Below are 22,156 nucleotides of genomic sequence, written 5' to 3'. Positions count from 1 at the left end.
ATTAATGGATTGTTCTGTAATTTTGTGTAAAGACATGAAAGGAATTGAAGCTCAAAGCACAGGACTTTTGTGCTCTATTGAGTGAAAACAAAGACTTGCAAAACAGCTTATGTTCAAAACTGGACCAAACTCACAAGAGTAACAAACACAGCTGAAAAGACATTAACCACCAGGCTTCATAGAACAGGATTCCACCTCGCTCCTCTGCACTCAGGACGGAGGTACACCTCGCTCCTCTGCACTCAGGACGGAGGTACACCTCGCTCCTCTGCACTCAGGACGGAGGTACACCTCGCTCCTCTGCACTCAGGACGGAGGTACACCTCGCTCCTCTGCACTCAGGACGGAGGTACACCTCGCTCCTCTGCACTCAGGACGGAGGTACACCTCGCTCCTCTGCACTCAGGACGGAGGTACACCTCGCTCCTCTGCACTCAGGACGGAGGTACACCTCGCTCCTCTGCACTCAGGACGGAGGTACACCTCGCTCATCTGCCCTCAGGACGGAGGTACACCTCGCTCATCTGCCCTCAGGACGGAGGTACAGGGCGCTCAGGTGCAGGAGAGCCAACTTTAGAAGAGCCCTGATTCCCTCGACCATCACATCCCAGAACAACAGGCCTCGCTCTTATTGAATATTTCTATTGTTGTTTTTTGTTTTCGTCTGTATCTGTCAACGAGTTCTGTAAAATAATTTCTCTGTGTGTGTGTGTGTGTGTGCCCTCAGATGAAGACGGTGTGGAGCGTTTCCTGTACCTCCGTCACTGTGTCACCCACTGCCCCCGCGGCCTGTACTCTGACAGGGGCTTGTCCTCCTGCCTGCCCTGCATCCAGAACTGTGAGCTGTGCACCGACGCCAGCCTCTGCGCCAAGTGCCAGGACAACTTCAAGCTCCAGAGCGGACGCTGCCAAAAGACCACCTGTGACATAGGTGCTGCACACACACAAGTGTTTATTCTTTCATAGTCTGTTTCTAACAGTAACTACTTATAGATCTGATATATATCAATTATTGTATCGTTATTGTTTTGGATGTACAATATTAGAATACCGAGCATGTAATCTATAATTAAAACTATTTAAAAAAAACTCAAAGAGACATTTGACTTATAAAAAATATTTTGGATGTTGGGCACCGATGATGGAGATGATTGGTGGATACTTGTGGAGGACAGGATTTACGAAATGGGAAACTGACTTTTACGATAAACTTTTATTTAATATATATATTTCTTTATTTACCAGACACTGGGGCAGATGGGACAGGTACACAGCCCCTCTGACTGACATTTTATTTTCTGGACTATTTTTTGAGCTACTCTTTTTGCCTTTCACCCGTTGCTTTTGTTTGGTTTCTGTTTGTTTATAATATATATATATATATATATATATATATATATATATATATATATATATATATATATATATATATATATATATATATATTTAAAATGACCTCAAAAAGATCTAGTATACTCTCCCAATATTTCTGCCCTCTTGTGGTTGACTTTAGACTCCATTCACATTTTATGTGGAACCTCAACATTTACAAGCACATTTTAGCACATTACTGATGCACTGTACAAAAGAAAAAATAGTCTGAGTATTCTTATTGCGTTGATTATCAAAAATACTTAGATACCAGTATAGATTTTGTCAGTATCACTCGCCCCTAACGGGTTTTCAAATCAACATCATGTGGAACTGTTTGACAAAAAGTTCCAAATATCCATGTTGTTCTTGATTCTGAACTGCACTGACTGTTAGATGTCGTCACACGTGTGAGACAAAATATCATAATGTGTCAGTGTTTTTGGCATGATTTGAGGTTTTTCCCTCCGTGTGCCAGGCCAGGTGCAGGACCCGGACACAGGGGAGTGTGTGGGCTGTGAGGCCGGCTGCAAGACGTGCTCCACAGGTCAGCGCTTCAGTCTGTGTGATCATGCTAAATGTGCAGCTCGTCATCCATGTTTCACTGTTTACACATCTTTCTCTTGTGTCCACAGAAAACCGCGCCGCAACAGCTGCAGTGAGGGCTACTTTCTGTGAGTATTTGATTGGTCTATTATTTATTCATATTGTATGCTTTTTATGGCAGCAACTAACAATTATCTTTGTAGTTAACATTTCATTATTCAATTTGTCGACTAGTCAAATACATTTGATACTTTTTGAACAAATTTCAACCAAATAAATACAATGAAATGTGGTGACTGAAGGATTCCAGATAGATATTATTTACCGGTAATAGTTTATCCTTGTTTGACATTTTGATTTAATAATGCCATCTCAATTACACTGTCTAATAAATAGCATTATTATGTGGCCGTATTTTGGAGGAAGTTAGTGAAGGAAAAAAGGGCAATTGAAAGGTGAAAAACATGATGGATGTTTGGTGTTCGCTGACATTTATCTTCTCATTTTAGTCAATAATTTAATAATCTCTCCATTCTCCTCAAATTCTTCCCGTCCTCGCTTATATTGAAAGCTGATATAGAAATGCAATTGGACGGACGAGTGTTTGCAGAGGGTCCTTAAACACACCACTGACCCCTGACACGTTTGCTGTCTCCAAGAGATACACAAAAAAACTGCTACAAATGAGCTAACATCAAGAGCTGATCCACAAACACACAAACTGAGCTGCACTGATTTAAATATAATGTAATTATATTATACACTTATATATATAATATGAATATAATATCATTAGGGAGTCAATTCTTAGCATTTAAATGCCTCAGTCTCTTGTTCCTATTGTATTTCCTTTCCAAATATTACATGTTTTTCTGAATGACCCAAAGCTCTTCTGAATCGTCAGCCTCTGTGTGAGCTCCATGAATTCAGTTAGGTTTTCAGAACTATGTAATTAGGCTGGCCATGATCACAGTAAATGGAGACTTTTGGAGTGCACTATTTGTGGTGGGAAAGAAGGCCATCACAAAAAAATAATGACACAAACTGCACCGACAATCAAGGACTGGACTGACATAATATTTGAAATTCAAAACAATGTGCCTTAATGTGTTAGATATTTTGTGTCAGTGGAACATTAAGCTCATACTGTAAACTGCTGCTGTAATAGTTTCTGCTCAGATAGAGTGTGTTCTCAGGGTCAGACACAAACCACACTGCACTGTTTAGGTGAAAGAGCTCTGCTCTCAAAGGAATCTTCTATCAAACCGGCCGACATGCACGTTAAAGTGGCATGAGGTTAAGGAACACTTCATTTGTCGTCTCCTTTGACCTGTCAGTGGGGAAACTGGAGTGCCCAGAGGAAACCCAGACATGAGGTGAAACTCCACACACTCAGCTGCTGTGCCGCTGAGCAAATGGCAAAATAGACACAAAGTTTAGTGCCAGTTTCTTTACATATGGGGCTAAAGTGTCAACGTGGAGAAAGGCCAAATACAAATAGGAACGTGCACAATATTCTGTGCAGTCTGACAATCGGCAGTTTGATGACACTTATGCTCTTTCTTTGGAGCAGGAGCTGTGACTCGAACTGTTGAGGTGCCTCAGCTGGGCGTGTCCCCGAGCACCAGTGTATTCATATGATTCATATGGACAATGGAGCTGGGAGTGTCGCGGACTGGAGCAGTGCATGCTGGGATGTATATATGTCTTTTTTTTCCCCAGTCTTTGATACAAAGACCTAAATTCACTTTGATGTTTTAGAGCACAGAAACCGGTCCAACGACTAGTGTTTTTATTGAGGTCGTCTTTCTTTTTGAACCTTTTACTTGTGATTTGTTGGTGCGTCTTTGTCCTAGATTTGCTTTGTGTTTTCTCAAAGTACAAAGTCATTAGCTTTTATCTTCACACTTCCACCAGCTGCCAATCATTATCAACATCATGAATTTTGACTTATAGCTTGGAGATTTTTACAATGAGAAAAATGCTAGTTAAGATGACTGTAAGCTGTATTGTTAGTATTACAGGCATTGCACTATGACGCCTGAGAGAATGTAAAAAGATAATAGGTATAACATAATAATACAATTGTAAGTCTCAATAGACGGACTGTTATGTTGACTTGAAAGCACCTGTTTAAAAAGTTTAACATGAATTGGACATAAACATTAGAATATGATTATAGTGGTTGCAGAACAAAACGCATTATGGGACATTTCTTGCAGAATATAGCTCATTTCCAAAATACTGCAATAAATATCATACTGTGAGATCAGAACATTATTGTACTGTGTGATTTGGACATTGTTACGTTCACAAAAGGTGATTAAACAACATTAAATAGTCTGCATGTTACTTTATACCTGTTGTCCTTCCAGGTATTTGAGTTTAAATCGACATAATGAGTGTGATGCTGTTTACAGTTTCAGGTACAAGTGTCGGAGGCACTGCCCACAGCGCACATATGGAGACCCTGAGCGGAGGGCGTGCCCGGCGTGCCCCTTCCCCTGCAGTGACTGTAGCAGCAGCAGCACGTGCCTGTCCTGCATGCCCGGGTACTTCCTCCACGGTAACACAAACACACTGACCATATAGTGCTTATTCTTTTGTTTCTCATTATTTAATATGTTCACAGAGTTCATTTGGATTGTAAATCAGCTCCAGGTCACTCTTAGAAAACATGCAAAGGACTGTGAATGCAAATGTAGAGGGAGAACAGTGTGGTGTTGACCTGGTGTGTTGTCCTGTCCTCCTCCTCCACATGGGACTAAAGTCAGACTCAGACCAGGTCAGGTCCACAGAGTTACCATGGAGATGCTCTGGGAATGCAAACATTTCCCTTTGCAGTGATCAGGATTTAGCTTGATGTGCTAATAAACGTTTTCTTCATTTGATCCTTTTTGTCAACCGTCTAATGACATGGAACTATCAAGCTTTGAAAGTAAGAAAACTAAAACTGCAGCCCACTTATTTTCAGTCAAATATACAATTCTGGAAAGAATCGGGATCAGTTTGTACTCGAAAACCCATAAATAAAACAAAAATAAGCCTGAATAAAGCCTAATAAGCCTTAACACAATGTGAATATGCCTGATAAAAATTCCGCCTGGACTTTTCCCCTTAATATAATTCTCTAAATCTAATTGTTAGTGATCTGGCTTCAGCTTTGAAATCAGTCCATTTTTTTGTCAATCAGTCCATTCCTCCGTACAGAATCAGAGTCAGAAAGGGTTTATTGCCATTGTCAATAAACAGAATTCACAAACATAGAAACTTGCTTTGTTCCTCTTTTATTAATTGTTCATTGTTTTATGTTGCACCGAATCAACACGACAAGTTCCTATGTTTGTGAATTCTGTTCATAGACAATGGCAATAAACCCTTTCTGACTCTGATTCTGGTGATACGGTGCACCATAAAACAATGAACAATGATAAACCTGTATAAGTCAAAAACAAAAAACAATTTAAATCTGCTATAGGATAAAACATAAAAATAGGCTTCTGAAACACCTCAATCTTATAAGAGGGCTTCACTACTACTGGCTAGTTCAGTAGAGTTGTGATCGTGGAGTGGGCATCGGTCAGAATGCACTGAAGCAGGATGGATTGTTGCTTCCTTTTATTGAAGATAATGAGCATACATAGTGTGTGTGTGTGTGTGTGTGTGTGTGTGTGTGTGGTTCTGTAAACAAAACAGATAAACATAATATTAGAACAATTTTCATATAAAGTAATCCAGTAGCAATAACACAGGCAGTGCTCTGATACTAATAATAATACTAATAAACGGTGATTACTTAAATGACAATATATAAACAATCATATATATACATACATATATAGTTTCCAACAGGACATAAACAAACACTCTCTAATCTATTCACAAATAATAGGCTCACTTACAGAACAAAGAGCTCATGTGTTTACTCCAAAAGATTCAGAAACAGCTTCAGTTTGAAACCGTGATCAGTTCAATGAGACGTAATAGGAAAAAAACACACCCCAGTTTAGTACATTGTTTATTGTCTTTTATGACTCCAGATATTTAGTGTATTGAGTTGTTTTCAGATGACAAGTGTGTGAAGCAGTGCCCTCAGCAGACCTTCAGTGACACCAGTGGGGGGCGCTGTCATCCCTGTTACTCTTCCTGTCTGTCCTGTCGGGATCCGGGGCCCTCAGACTGCATCCTGTGTCAGGGCGGGGCCGCTCCTGTGGGGGGCCAGTGTCCAGGGTTCAGCTGTCCTCTGGGAAAGTACTTTGAAGGTCAGCACAATAAATCTATGGAATTTACCAAACACATTTAAAGTAAAGTAGTAGTACATAGTATTTAGAGAGAGCGTAGGACATATCACTCCAGCATTTAGCAAGACAGTGGTGTGAAAAAGTGTTTTCTGGATTTTTTTGTTACACTTACATGTTTCAGATGATCAAACAAATTAAAGTTAAGTTATTAAGTTGTTTATTATTAATGGAAAATCAAATCCAAGCCTACATGGCCCCGTGGAACAGTGTTGGTCCCTCCTTAACTGGGGTTTATCGCACCTCAGTTTCTCTAGCCACACCCACACCTGTTCTCCATCCAGAAATGTCTCAAACAGGAAGTAGACATCACGCCGAGATCCAGAGAAATTCAGGAAGAACTGAGAAATAAAGTGACAGAATTATCAGTCTGAAAAAATGTTATAAATCCATTTCCGAAGTTTTGTGACTGGAGCGAACCACAATGAGAGCCTTTATCCACGAATGGCAAAAACATGGAACAATGATGAACCTTCCCAGAAGAGGCCGGCCGACAGAAAAGACCCCGAGGGCACCGCGATGACTCATCCAAGAGGTCACAACAGACCCCACAACAACATCCAAACAACCGCGAGCCTCATTTGCCTCAGTGTCAGGTCAGTGTTCATGAAACACACTGGGCAGAAATAACCCAGACTTTAAAGACAAAAACCACCATCAATTTTTACCAGAAAACATCTTGATGACCCCCAAGACTTTTGGGAAAATACTTTGTGGAGTGACGAGACAAAAGTTGAACATTTTGGAAGGCGCGTGTCCCATTACAGCTGGCAAAAGTAACACCGCGTTTCAGAAACAGAACATCACACCAACAGTAAAATATAGTGGTGGTGGTGGTGGTGGTGGTGTGATGGTGGTGGTGTGATGGTGGTGGTGTGATGGTGTGATGGTGGTGGTGGTGTGATGGTGGTGGTGTGGTGGTGGTGGTGGTGTGATGGTGGTGGTGTGATGGTGGTGGTGTGATGGTGTGGTGGTGGTGTGATGGTGTGATGGTGGTGGTGGTGTGATGGTGGTGGTGTGATGGTGTGATGGTGGTGGTGGTGTGATGGTGGTGGTGTGATGGTGTGATGGTGGTGGTGTGATGGTGGTGGTGGTGTGATGGTGTGATGGTGGTGGTGGTGTGATGGTGGTGGTGTGATGGTGTGATGGTGGTGGTGGTGTGATGGTGTGATGGTGTGATGGTGGTGGTGGTGTGATGGTGTGATGGTGTGATGGTGGTGGTGGTGTGATGGTGTGATGGTGTGATGGTGGTGGTGTGATGGTGTGATGGTGGTGGTGGTGTGATGATGATGGTGTGATGGTGGTGGTGGTGGTGGTGGTGTGATGGTGATGGTGGTGTGATGGTGGTGGTGGTGGTGTGATGGTGGTGGTGGTGGTGGTGTGATGGTGTGATGGTGGTGGTGGTGGTGGTTTGATGGTGTGATGGTGTGATGGTGTGATGGTGGTGGTGGTGGTGTGATGGTGGTGGTGGTGGTGTGATGGTGGTGGTGGTGGTGTGATGGTGTGATGGTGGTGGTGTGATGGTGGTGGTGGTGGTGGTTTGATGGTGTGATGGTGTGATGGTGGTGGTGGTGTGATGGTGGTGGTGTGATGGTGGTGGTGGTGGTGGTGTGATGGTGTGATGGTGGTGGTGTGATGGTGGTGGTGGTGGTGGTTTGATGGTGTGGTGGTTTGATGGTGTGATGGTGTGATGGTGGTGGTGGTGGTGTGATGGTGGTGGTGTGATGGTGGTGGTGGTGGTGGTGTGATGGTGGTGGTGGTGGTGGTGGTGGTGTGATGGTGTGATGGTGGTGGTGTGATGGTGGTGGTGGTGGTGATGGTGTGATGGTGGTGGTGGTGGTGTGATGGTGGTGGTGGTGGTGGTGTGATGGTGGTGGTGGTGGTGGTGTGATGGTGTGATGGTGGTGGTGTGATGGTGGTGATGGTGTGATGGTGGTGGTGGTGGTGTGATGGTGGTGGTAGTGGTGTGATGGTGGTGGTGGTGGTGTGATGGTGGTGGTGTGATGGTGTGGTGGTGGTGGTGGTGGTGGTGTGATGGTGGTGGTGGTGGTGGTGGTGGTGGTGTGATGGTGTGATGGTGGTGGTGTGATGGTGGTGGTGGTGATGGTGTGATGGTGGTGGTGGTGGTGTGATGGTGGTGGTGGTGGTGTGATGGTGGTGGTGTGATGGTGTGGTGGTGGTGGTGGTGGTGTGATGGTGGTGGTGTGATGGTGGTGGTGGTGTGATGGTGGTGGTGGTGTGATGGTGGTGGTGTGATGGTGTGGTGGTGGTGGTGGTGTGATGGTGGTGGTGTGATGGTGGTGGTGGTGTGATGGTGGTGGTGTGATGGTGGTGGTGGTGGTGGTGGTGTGATGGTGGTGGTGGTGGTGTGATGGTGGTGGTGGTGGTGTGATGGTGGTGGTGGTGGTGGTGTGATGGTGGTGGTGGTGGTGTGATGGTGGTGGTGGTGGTGGTGTGATGGTGGTGGTGGTGGTGTGATGGTGGTGGTGTGATGGTGGTGGTGGTGGTGTGATGGTGGTGATGGTGGTGATGGTGTGATGGTGGTGGTGGTGGTGTGATGGTGGTGGTGGTGGTGTGATGGTGGTGGTGGTGGTGTGATGGTGGTGGTGGTGGTGTGATGGTGGTGGTGTGATGGTGGTGGTGGTGGTGGTGTGATGGTGGTGGTGGTGTGATGGTGGTGGTGTGATGGTGGTGGTGGTGGTGTGATGGTGGTGGTGGTGGTGGTGTGATGGTGGTGGTGGTGGTGTGATGGTGGTGGTGATGGTGTGATGGTGGTGGTGGTGGTGTGATGGTGGTGGTGGTGGTGTGATGGTGGTGGTGGTGGTGTGATGGTGGTGGTGGTGGTGTGATGGTGGTGGTGGTGTGATGGTGGTGGTGTGATGGTGGTGGTGGTGGTGTGATGGTGGTGGTGGTGGTGGTGTGATGGTGGTGGTGGTGGTGTGATGGTGGTGGTGGTGGTGATGGTGTGATGGTGGTGGTGGTGGTGTGATGGTGGTGGTGGTGGTGTGATGGTGGTGGTGGTGGTGTGATGGTGGTGGTGGTGGTGTGATGGTGGTGGTGGTGGTGTGATGGTGGTGGTGGTGGTGGTGGTGGTGGTGTGATGGTGGTGGTGGTGGTGTGATGGTGGTGATGGTGGTGATGGTGTGATGGTGGTGGTGGTGGTGTGATGGAGGTGGTGGTGGTGTGATGGTGGTGGTGGTGGTGTGATGGTGGTGGTGGTGGTGTGATGGTGGTGGTGTGATGGTGGTGGTGGTGGTGGTGTGATGGTGGTGGTGGTGTGATGGTGGTGGTGTGATGGTGGTGGTGGTGGTGTGATGGTGGTGGTGGTGGTGGTGTGATGGTGGTGGTGGTGGTGTGATGGTGGTGGTGATGGTGTGATGGTGGTGGTGGTGGTGTGATGGTGGTGGTGGTGGTGTGATGGTGGTGGTGGTGGTGTGATGGTGGTGGTGGTGGTGTGATGGTGGTGGTGGTGTGATGGTGGTGGTGTGATGGTGGTGGTGGTGGTGTGATGGTGGTGGTGGTGGTGGTGTGATGGTGGTGGTGGTGGTGTGATGGTGGTGGTGGTGGTGATGGTGTGATGGTGGTGGTGGTGGTGTGATGGTGGTGGTGGTGGTGTGATGGTGGTGGTGGTGGTGTGATGGTGGTGGTGGTGGTGTGATGGTGGTGGTGGTGGTGTGATGGTGGTGGTGGTGGTGGTGGTGTGATGGTGGTGGTGGTGGTGTGATGGTGGTGGTGGTGGTGTGATGGTGGTGGTGGTGGTGTGATGGTGGTGGTGGTGGTGTGATGGTGGTGGTGGTGGTGTGATGGTGGTGGTGGTGGTGGTGGTGTGATGGTGGTGGTGGTGGTGTGATGGTGGTGATGGGGCTGTTTTGCTGCTTCAAGACCTGAAAGACCTGCTGTGATAAATGGAACCAATGAATCCTGAAGGAGAATGTCTGGCCTTCTGTTCGTGACCTCAAGCTGAAGCGAACTTGAACTTTTTTTTTTTTTTTAAGTCTTCTATAAGTTATCTGTTCTCTCACTTCTGTACCTACTTGTGCATTATAACACTGAAATTTCCCCACTGTGTCGACTAATAAAGGCTCATCTAATCTTATCTTGGGTTCTGCAGGACATCAGTGAGTCCACCTCTCAATGACTAAAGAAAGACTTCAGACTGGCCCAGTCAAAGTCCTGACCTGAATCCTAATGAGATGCTACGACATGACCTTTTTAAAATACGGTTCATTCTCCAAAAACCCTCCAGTTTGGCTTAATTACAACAATTCTGCAAAGATGAGTGGGCTAAAACCTCTCTATACGGCTGTAATTGACTCATTTCAAGTTATTGTAAATGCTTGGATGCCCAACCAGTTATTTTCATACAAGGTCATGTAGGTTTGGATAAACTGTTGATAAAAAACACTGTTTCCTTTGACTGTTTGTGTGACGATCTGAAACATTAAGTGTGACAAACATGACAAATCAGGGATGGGGCAAAAACTTCTGGTCAGATGCTTTGGAACCACTTTACAACAAATACACCTTAATGAGAGGTTTTGTCTATTGGAGTTTTTGTTTATAAGAGTTTTTGTTTATAAGAGTTCTTCTATTAAGAGTGTTTTTTAAACTTCCTATATATTATCTGTCCTTTTCCTCTGTATCTACCTGCGTTGCAACAATGAAATTTCCCCATGTGTGGACAATAAAGGATTATCTTATCTTATCTTATAATAAAGCATGGACATAGAATAAATTCATAATAAAACATGTCTAATTCAGGCATTGTAACTACTTCATTTTGAGTTAACCTGATTTTTTAATAAACTTATGCTTTACTAAGTGTAGCTCTTTTGGCTCTTGTTTTCAGTGAGAGCTGGTGCGTGCTCAGGGTGTGATATTTCCTGTAAGAGTTGTTTCGGCCCCACGTCCCTGGACTGCTCCTCCTGTTTCAAAGGTACACGGATCTACTGCAGGCTTTGGTTTTTGAAGTGTGTTTGACATGACGGTCGTGTTGTCAGGGTTCTTCTTGGACCAGGACGGCTCGTGTGTGGAGCGCTGTCCCTCCGGCTCCTTCTCCAACTCTGCCCTCGGCGTGTGTGAGAACTGCTCTCCGAACTGTCAGCTGTGCGAGGGCTCCAGCGACGTCTGCGTGAGCTGCTCCAAACACGGACACACGCCGTTCCTCCACCAGGGGAAGTGCTGGGCCCAATGCCCCGAGTGAGTCTGGAAACGTGCTCTTATGTCACTCTTTAGACATTCTGTGGTGGTGTGGGACAGTCAGTCAAATGAAAGTAAAGTTAAAGTATCACATATCACGTATCTACTCTATCAAAGTATATTAAAAGTACCGGTGCAGATTTAATCATCAAAGAGTGAAAGGTGATTATCTTAAGAATTGCCGTATTTTCCGGACTGTAAGTCGCACCTTTTTTCATAGTTTTGGCCGGGTTGCAACTTATACTTATATATATACTTATATACTTATACTCCTGAGCGACTTATGTGATATTATTTGTTATTTTCACACTTGCAACCGCATTTCATACTCCAGTGCAACTTATATATATTTTTTTCTTTTCTATTATGCATTTTTTGGCTGGTGCGACTTAAACTCCGGTGCGACTTATAGTCCAGAAAATACGGTATTTAGTCAATCAATTTTTCAATGTTTTTCTATATATTTTAATTTGCTCAAAGTCAGGACTCAAAACTGTATTTTTTACTGTTGTACTGTTGTACTGTTGTACTGTTGTACAGTTGTACAGTTGTACAGTTGTACTGTTGTACTGTTGTACTGTTGTACTGTTGTACTGTTGTACTGTTGTACTGTTGTACAGTTGTACTGTTGTACAGTTGTACAGTTGTACTGTTGTACTGTTGTACTGTTGTACTGTTGTACAGTTGTACTGTTGTACTGTTGTACTGTTGTACAGTTGTACAGTTGTACAGTTGTACTGTTGTACAGTTGTACAGTTGTACTGTTGTACTGTTGTACTGTTGTACTGTTGTACAGTTGTACTGTTGTACTGTTGTACAGTTGTACAGTTGTACTGTTGTACAGTTGTACTGTTGTACTGTTGTACAGTTGTACTGTTGTACAGTTGTACTGTTGTACTGTTGTACTGTTGTACTGTTGTACTGTTGTACTGTTGTACAGTTGTACAGTTGTACTGTTGTACAGTTGTACTGTTGTACTGTTGTACAGTTGTACTGTTGTACAGTTGTACTGTTGTACTGTTGTACTGTTGTACTGTTGTACTGTTGTACTGTGGTACTTTGTTACTTTCCACCTCTGGTAAATCATGTTGTATTGGAGATATTATAATCCTGAGGGAATCTCTAGTATACGAGCAGCGATTGAGATATTTTCAATTTAAATCTCAGAACAATATCTATCTTTTCAGCATAATTGTTAACCTTCGTGTTCATTCAAAAATATTCTAACACCAATTTGTAAATGTTTTTACCAGTGGTGACGCAGCCGCTTTTCGGGTGGTTCCACAGCTCTTTTGTTTATTTATTTTTTGTTTTTGGTTAATGCTAATGTTTTTTACATGTTGCCAATACATCCTTTAAAAGTTAAAATATATTTGTAGAGCACAATTCGTACTCAAGGCAATTCAAAGTGTTTACTTAAAATGAGAAAATGCATTAAAATCACAAAGAGGTTTAAAACATAAAAGAGAAGAGTGCAAATAAAATCCTTTTTTAGGTTTCACTCGACCAATACTTCATTCAACAATAGTTACACATATGACACATTTAAAAAAACCTTTCTGAAGTTCAAATACAATCTTGAGGCTGGAATTTTTTTTCTTTTCATCTTTTGTGATAGAAAAGTACACTAGCCGACACTTGGAATTTCAAAATAGTTGCTTTATGCTTTTGTAAATCTGTTACAAAAATGTTTGCTATCATTGAAAGTTTATTATGATCTGCTTAATGTAGCCTAAAGTCGCCTCCACACTGGCATTTAGAACATTCTGATCACACAGTGTTTTAAAGGGTCTATAAGTTTATGTTTTTGGACCTTTAATCCCACGTTTTTTTAAAGTTGTGGGCACTCTACTCTCTGTTTGTTTCAGTGGTTTCTTCGAGTCGGAGGAGGGCTTTTGTGACCCCTGTGTGGCCCCGTGTCAGACGTGTGACGGGGCCAGCTCGCAGTGCCTGTCCTGCTCGGAGGGGTACTTCCTGGAGGGCCGGGCCTGCAGCCTGAACTGCTCTGACCGGACGTTTGCCTCTGAGGACGGGACGTGTAGACGCTGCCCCTCCCACTGCGACGTCTGCGCCGACCAGCGCACATGTTTGAGTGAGTTTCAACCAGAATCAACCACAATGTTCCAATCCGTGCTTTTTAATATGATCAGAAGTCCCATATTTAGCCACATTATCTTCAGATTTGAACCACATGAATTTGATTACGTTGTGTCTTCATGAAGAAAGAAACTCCAACATTCTTCTACCTTACAAGCTACTGTCTGATAAGGAAAGATACAATGGTTTTTACATGTAATACAACAGTAATCATTATATAATATTTCACAAAGCAATTCACTTGACATTCCTTCATTATAATTTAGTTTGGACCTCATTTTTAGAAACCTCTGGGGCCCAGCGAGTAACTGGACAGTGCCCATGTCAGGTCGGCTGACTCATGGAACTAAAATGTAGTTCATATAGATAAATATATAAATATATTTTAAATTTTGCTAAGAATTATTTTAAAAAAAAGTTTTATAATTATAGAATTTCACTTCCTGTTTGTAATTGATGACATCACACTAGGAAATTACCCAGCAAAAACTGGGCCAAACTCATCCAACTCATTACAAGGTTTTTAATTGACAAATAAAAATGTATGAGAGTGCCTTTATTTTGCAGGATTCATGTTTAGAGAGTCAAAAAAAGTTGTTTCTTTGTGGAAATTATCCATAAACTTTTACTGGAATGAGTGTCCTGGTGTGATGTCACTGCCTGTCATTTTCTACCACAATGTTTTCCACCACAGATATCTACTTGATTGGTGTAAAACTATAATTTGTATGTACAACAGGTATAAATACACCAAATTAAGTAAAAATTTGAAAATTGTAAACCTATCAGACGCACTTTAACGTCCAGATTGGGAACTGATTAAAAACTAATTGGAGTACTGGGATCATTTTAATTGTATTTATGTTTTGTTTGATATAGAAATTTACACTGGTTGACACCCGATGCATTATTTTAAGTGTTATAGTACAAGCGCTTATTGTCCATAGGGGGCCTTTAAGGGGTTTTAGACCAAATAAACAGGTTAAAACGAGCAAAAACACAAATAAACAGTCGCATGAGACAGAAACCGAAACCAGTCGCATTTCAAACCTTATGTGAGACGCTCTGGCCTGACTTTAACCACATATCAATATATTTATCTCATTGTGATCATTTTAGAGCTTTAAATGCTCCCAAATTGTGTACGTACAATTAGAAATACATTAAGTCTTTGAACAATCGTCCCATTGTTGGTGATAAAGCACAACTGTAACTGTATGAGCAAATAGTCTAAAGATCTTTGAAAGGAAATATTTCTAAACAACCTCGACGATGCAGTTTGTTGATGTGAATGTCTTTTCCTCGTGTTGCAGAGTGCAGTTTCCTCTACCTCATGCTGAACGCATTGTGCAAGGCCAGTTGTCCTGAGGGATACTTCGAGGACATGGAGGAGGGCCGCTGTGGGCCGTGTCACCCGACCTGTGCCTCCTGCTCCGGGCCCCTGGGAGACGACTGTGAAACCTGCTCCACAACCAGCCCCATGCTCTACAAAGGCACCTGCTTCAGAGAGTGCCCCGCTGGAACATACTACCAGACCGCTGCCAATGAGTGTCAAGGTACCACCCAAAAAACACACGTTTGTATGTTCAAAAAGCTTAGTTAATTACACGTATACTGCACTTTTGCTTTTTAAAGCAGAAAAATAATTATAAAGGCTCACTGTTTATCACAGAAATTCACAACATTATCACAGAAATCATTAATTTGTCTACTTAGAAATCAGATCTCAGTCATTTGTTGGCTGGAAGTATCTATGGGTTCCAAAACTTGTAATTGATATGTACTTATCGGTATTTCCTATTTTTATATCTTTACTTCTGTGTTTTCTTCTCCTTCCATCTTTTATGCAGTTTATTTTACATGTAATTTGAAAAAAATGTGTTAACAATTTGCTCCCAATTGTGATATGGACCTTCTGGCCTGGAGGATTTAGTGTGCCAAAATAAAATTTGAATTAAAAATTAAATTAAGGACATACTTAATATAGCCTTTTTATTTAAAGTGGGACATTTTAGCTCCTAACGTGTGCAAGGTTATTTATAGCATTATCTACTGTTCCTCTACTGTTTTAGAGCAAAATAAGAACCCCTCAAGAACATCACGCGCTCTGATTGGAGACGCCTGGCCGAAGAGGCGGAGTTCAAAGTGTTTACGCCTGTCGGACCAATCACACTGTTCCTCAGCTCCTCATTTCTACTGGGAATCTGGGAAATCATTTTGATGCGCGAGTTAATGAGATAAAATTACAGAAAATATGAAATGTTTTTCCACCTGTTAGCGAGATATTTCGATGCTGCATAATTAAATATCTTACACAAGTTGAACATAATCTCTATTTACACGTAATAAAATTAAATGTTGAATTGTTTGCATTTTTGCGATCTGTAAGATATTGTCTCTTGTGAATTTACGCTGTATTCACATAATATTTGTCTAGATAGTGCGTTTCCTTTGGCTACGACTTGAACTCATTATTACGGCTTCACACGTGGAAAGGATCATCTTTTCCAGAGCACATGAAGGCAGCATGTGTTTAAAGTGTTTAATCCCACTTTAACTTTATGACGTATGTGACAATAACACTGTCTTTATTACTCATTCTCTCTCTTCACTTGGTGGTGGCCAGCAACTTCTGACCACCACAAATTACTCACATTTCTATGGTTTCCATCATGCAAATATAAGTATCTGCAAATATCGGTTATCGGCCACATATTGGTAGCGGTTTAAAAGATCCACTGCGCTCTTCCCTGTTCCGTTTGGCGCGCTGCATCTCTTCTTTTGACCCTTGTGTGCAGAGTGCCACCAGACGTGTGCCAGCTGTCAGGGGCCCGAGCCTCACCAGTGCACCCAGTGTGAGCGGGGCCTCGTGCTGGACCCAAACTCCATGCTGTGTGGCGTGACGGGGGACGCACACTGCCCCCTAGGGACTTACCTGCAACACGACCAGTTCACCTGCTCCAGCTGCCACCGGGGCTGCCTCTCCTGCGAGGGGCCCCAGCTCTGCTCCACCTGCGCGGCCCCCCATTACCTGCACAGTGAGCACACAGCCAGTTTTTATTACTGTCATTTTCACATGTCATTACAAAATAAAATAAGGTGAGTGAAGTTTACGACTGCTGTGAGCTTGACCAATCACAGCACAGCGTTTTTTAACAACAGTTTGATTCCTCCGCTTGTTCCTGTTGTGGTGACGCTTTGACCAATCAGATTCAAATATTCATCATGACGCGTGATTCGTCGAGAGCCTGTGCAGGTTGATATTGTGTATTTTAGATTTATTGATATGATAAACATGATGATAACATAATTATTTCAGTGGAAAGAGAATCATGTTATGTTATGGAGGCTTGTATGTATTTATGCATTTATTTATTTAACAGGGACATTACATTACTGAACATAAATATATAACTATCCCGGGTTATAGCTAAAAGGCAAATTCATATCTGCAGTTACTAGAGCTGACAAGGTTTATTTAAGAGAAAAGAAAAACATTGTAACATACTTCATACTGTGTAAAGTAAATGGAGTTGCATTCAGGACAAATTACTTTGATAAAAGCAGTAGTTTTTGTCTCATAAAGCAGCTTGTCTCGCTCTCGTTCTCCTCAGATGGCACATGCGTTCTCACATGTCCTCTCGGCTCATACAGCTCCACACAGGACTGTAGTTTTGTCTCATAAAGCAGCTTGTCTCGCTCTCGTTCTCCTCAGATGGCACATGCGTTCTCACATGTCCTCTCGGCTCATACAGCTCCACACAGGACTGTAGTTTTGTCTCATAAAGCAGCTTGTCTCGCTCTCGTTCTCCTCAGATGGCACATGCGTTCTCACATGTCCTCTCGGCTCATACAGCTCCACACAGGACTGTAGTTTTGTCTCATAAAGCAGCTTGTCTCGCTCTCGTTCTCCTCAGATGGCACATGCGTCCGCACATGTCCTCTCGGCTCATACAGCTCCACACAGGACGCAGATGGACAACAGCTGGGCTTCTGTTTGCCGTGTGACCCCGTCTGCTCCTCCTGCACCGGCGCATCGGCCAAAGACTGTCTGACCTGTTCTCCGGGACACCTGCGCCTCCTGCACCTCTGTGTCAGCCACTGTCCCACAGGGTAAAGGAGACACGATGCTTTTAGATGACAAATGGAAGGCATTATCGATGCCTGGATCAAATATTATTGTCTTTTTAACATGTATATTTATTTTACTTGCAGTAATGATAGCACTTAAGGCTGTGGTACCCAACCTTTTTCTTGTAAATTATTTAATTTTCCCACCTTAGTATCATAAAGTAGTATAAAGTATTTTATTTTTGCCAACCCAGAAGTAAGAGCTGTAAGCAGCACTTTGACGTTCTCTACATGTTAAGCTGCAAAATTTTGTTTGATTATAATCTTCAAAGAGAAACAAGCCTAATGACGAAATAAATGAAGAATTGTCTATTTTGTTCAGTTTACAGAGTGTAAAAACACATTTCAGTTCAGAAGAGACATTATAAATGGCCCTGAGAGTTATTTTTGTGAAGGTGAGGGTTAAATAGCATAATTTATTGATCCACTTCAACTGGAATTGTATAAAGTTACATTTTAGTCGAGGGCAAAGCTCTTTAAAAAAACTTCACACAGAATGAACAGACTTACTGAATATGTTTTTGGCGTTTTAAATACAACAGACATAGTGTTCACATACTAAATGTTTGCAGGTATTATAAAGGGAGCTCTGGCTGTGAGAAGTGCCATCACTCGTGCGCTCTGTGCTCGGGGCCCGGTCCAGAGTCCTGCCGGGTCTGTGCTCCGCCCCTCCTGGAGTTACAAGGGACAAACCTGTGCGTGCAGCGCTGTCCTCAACGCTTCTATCAGAGCAAGGACGTGTGCAGGCAATGCCACATCAGCTGCAAGACGTGCTCAGGTCGGCACGATGCACAATAACACAAAGGTCCACCACCAGAAATGCACTGTATTTAAAAAGAAAACTGTGGAAAAGACTGATCTAGTCATGATTAAGTCTTAATTAGTGTCTTAATTTTGTATGATTTTTGCAGTTTGATTAATCATTTAACGCATGCACATTTTAGTTTTAATATTACTAAAATGATTATGCCAAAAACTATACATATAATATTGTTATTGCAGTATTTAACAGCCTTTTTGCATATTTCAATAATTTACTATTTTCTTCCAAACTTTTAACTGATTGATACTGAAACAAAGTCAATCATTAAATCATATGAAAGATTAATTTTAATCTGTGCCTGGATTGGGTTAAAGGTGTACTATGTAACTTACTATGTTATTACTTTGCCTGGAATGTTCCACAATATGGCATTAAACTACCGTAATGAGCAGATAAGAGAACCTTTATGTGTCCCACGTCAGTAACTTCACTAGTTACAGGTAAGATCTGTAGAAAGTGCATTTGTTTACAGATTGATGGTGAAAACATAGATATTTAATAGATTTGAGAGCTTTTAATAGCGGACTAATTGACGCACAGAACATGTATTTTTCTTCAGTCGACTACAGCCATAACACTGAAGAACGTGAACATCCTTGGCAAAGCTTTTAACAAGGACTCGAGCAGGTGGCGGACCCCCCCACAAGAAAAATTACATAGGGCTCCTTGAAGTTTTGTGATGAAGACAGAGTGCAGGGCATTTACCACAAAATGACACACTGACCCGGGATGACAAGGATCCAGTGGTGCTTGAGCTTGTCCTTGTGTTTGCAGACACGTCGCCTCAGGCCTGTCTCTCGTGTGATTATGGAAGCATTCTGAAGGGCAACGTCTGCTACCCGACCTGCAAAGAGGGCACGTACTTTTCAGAACAAGTGAGTAAAAGCACTATCGGCTTCAAGTTCAAATCAAATGCACCACTTTGTTCTGTTTGTACTTGAATGTGATGGAACAGGGGGTTCCCAAAGAGGGGGTCGCACACTGTAAAGCAGGGGTGTCCAAACTGAGGGTTCACTGAGGGCCTCATTTTGAAACTTATACAGTTTCAATGAGCCTCCACACCTTTGATATAAGACTTGGAACATTAACAATTTCACAGTAGAAAGTACTACTTTTTGATGTTTGGACCAACTTGAAAAATTGGTCTGATGGCTGCAGTGTGGACATGTCTGCTGTTCAGGGTCGCAAGATGACTTTGAAGATATACCGTATATTTTATAATATGACACTGTATGTTATCTATTTATTGATATGTATATATTAGTAAAATAAGTTCAAAGACAGAGGGATGGAGGGTGTCTCATCCAGGATGACGAGTGGGACGTCCAGCATGTTGGTGAAGGGGAGGATCAGGGTCGTCACCGGGGCAGCCAGGGAGTGGGACTCTTATCTGAGTGTTATGTCCACGTATGTGTGTAAAGGGAGGGGCCATCTCTGCAGCTCATGGAGGTGTGTTCATTGTAGGAGAGCTGTGAGCCGTGTGAGCGCTCCTGCCGTCACTGCTTTGGCCCTGGACCGGAGCAGTGTGTGAGCTGCCACGATCACGGGGGTCTCCATGTGGTGGAGGGCCGCTGTGCCCCCTGTTGCTCAAGCAACAGCAACACCACAGGCTGCTGTGTGTGTGACATCCGCACAGGTACACAACACGCACCGTCAGACATGCAGCTCGGTCAAACATATGTGATTTAAAGGTACATTAACTCTTCTGGTGAGTGGTCACCGTTTGTAATCATTTGCTTTGCCTGGAATGTTCCACACCGTGGCATTGAATTTATCTGTGCCACTCCTTTGAGAATGCCCGACCTCGACAAATCTCTGAAGCTAAACAAGGTTGGGCCTGGTTAGTACGTGGGCGACTGCTGAAGTCCCAGTGCCATCGTGTCTTTAGGCAAAACACTGACCCACCTTGAATCTGGTTAGTGAATGAATGGCAGTGGTGGTCAGGTGGTGGTCAGGTGAATAGTAGCTTACCACCACCAGGAGTGTCTCAAAAAGAGCTAAAATGCATAAACTAGTTAATTTACAGATGTCATTGCAAAAAAATAAACAAGACATGTTTTCTTGCTCGAACTGTGGATTTCCTCCACTGCAGTTTGTGAACTGTAACTCGGCCTATTTTTTACACTCAGATTGACATTGTGAAATCACTCAAATAGATTTGTTTTAAGTTGATCTACAATGATTTTCTCTCCAGCCCTTTGTGTGGAGGCTCCAGTGCCCAGACTGAAGACCGAGCAGGGCACAGACCTGAGCTCTGCCTCCAGAGTGCTGAAGCACACCTCAGCGGCTCTGCCCCTCGCTCTGCTGCTCGCTCTGGGCTTGGCCTGTGGAATCGTGGTCCTGTACAGGGCCCACTCCAGGAGGACGCTGTGCTGGAGGCAGAGCTACGAGAAGCTGAGTGGCAGTCCTGTGGCAAACATGCCGCACGGCGTCCCAGAGCCTGACAGCGGCGACGATGCAGATGTGGTGTACACGAGCAAAGGAGGGTGTGTGTACAGACGCTACAGCTTCAGTTTTGAGCCAGAGATGTAGACGTCACTCATTATTTAAAGCCAGGCAGCAAGTCAGTTCAATGTTTGCCCTTTTCTACAATATATGGCACTGCCAAGACACCGTCACTACCTGTGCCACTGCTGAAACAGTATGATTAGGTATTTACAAGGCCGGGGGCCTCCGTAAAGGACATATTCACTGTGTATATATTTTACAGAGGGCTGAAGTAGCCAAAATTGTTTAGCTAAGTAGAAGTAGTGTTACTATTAGGAGTACTGTACAGTATATGTAATCTATAGTCAAATGTTTTCACACATACTAATGTAATCATCTAGCAAAATACTGGCAATAATATGCAAATGGGGCAGAACACATATTGCCTACATTCAAATATATCAACATAAGTATTTAAGTGTATTCAAATGAGTCTTGTTTCTTCAAACAAATTTAATTTAAGAAAAAATGTTACTCAAGAACAAAAAAATACTAATTTGTTATTTGAAGTACAATTTCTCCTAAAAGTGATTATGTAATAATGTAAAGAGAAAATTAAACTACCCACCTGATACATGTTTGGTTTTGGCATTTACCCTTGAAATAGAATCTGATTTTGGATTTTTAACATTTTGTGTCTGTCATTAATTATAGGAGAGTATTGACTGGACTTTAGATCTTGCTTCAGTGTGATTCAACATTGTGTCATTTGTAACGTGTGGGTTTTTGTGACATAACGGAGCTGGGTGGGGTTATATTGGGTTTCATACAGTATCTTTCTCAAAATGTGCACTGAAGCGGTGGTTAACTTCATCTTCTCAGAGTCCTGCCCCCAAGTCTTCTGCAGCTCTCCCAGTTACACGACAAGCAGTAGAACCCTGAGTATCTGTAAACAACTGCAGCAGTATTTCTGTGCAGTGGATCTGAAATGGAACATGATAAAAAGTAGAATAATATTGTAAATGTTTTGACTATCGGTAGTTTTGACTGTTTAAACTCGTGAGGTTAAGTTGACTCCATATCAGTCCTGAAGCCGCGCCTTTGAGCCAAATATTATTCATTATTCATATTTTATTATGGTTAACATTACTCATGTCACAGTTTTACATCATTTTTGAAGGATAATTGTCATTTATAGTAAAACAAATAGGTGTCAAGGCTCTTTTCTCTCAGTAACAACACGTGACATCAGTTGGACAGTAAC

General features: G+C 42.9%; 1 protein-coding gene across 1 annotated transcript; it reads left to right on the top strand.

Annotated features, from left to right (window-relative positions):
* The first annotated feature begins 779 nt into the window (after positions 1-779).
* LOC140349329 (uncharacterized) lies at positions 780-21,176 on the top strand. The gene is made up of 15 exons (XM_072435623.1): positions 780-931; positions 1,850-1,918; positions 2,007-2,045; positions 4,338-4,483; positions 5,985-6,179; positions 11,065-11,151; positions 11,216-11,414; positions 13,283-13,506; positions 14,825-15,067; positions 16,310-16,549; positions 17,429-17,624; positions 18,215-18,420; positions 19,240-19,340; positions 19,930-20,101; positions 20,660-21,176. The coding sequence occupies exons 4-15, from the start codon at positions 4,462-4,464 to the stop codon at positions 20,995-20,997; spliced, it is 2,223 nt and encodes a 740-aa protein (XP_072291724.1). The 5' UTR covers positions 780-931; positions 1,850-1,918; positions 2,007-2,045; positions 4,338-4,461; the 3' UTR covers positions 20,998-21,176.
* Positions 21,177-22,156: the final 980 nt, after the last annotated feature.

Source organism: Eucyclogobius newberryi, unplaced genomic scaffold (genome assembly GCF_026437365.1).
Source record: "Eucyclogobius newberryi isolate DKJ021-1_F unplaced genomic scaffold, fEucNew1.0.hap1 SCAF_7, whole genome shotgun sequence".
Lineage (NCBI taxonomy): Eukaryota > Metazoa > Chordata > Actinopteri > Gobiiformes > Gobiidae > Eucyclogobius > Eucyclogobius newberryi.
Note: the sequence above shows the minus strand (reverse complement) of the source record. Positions and strands in the feature narration are given on the sequence as shown.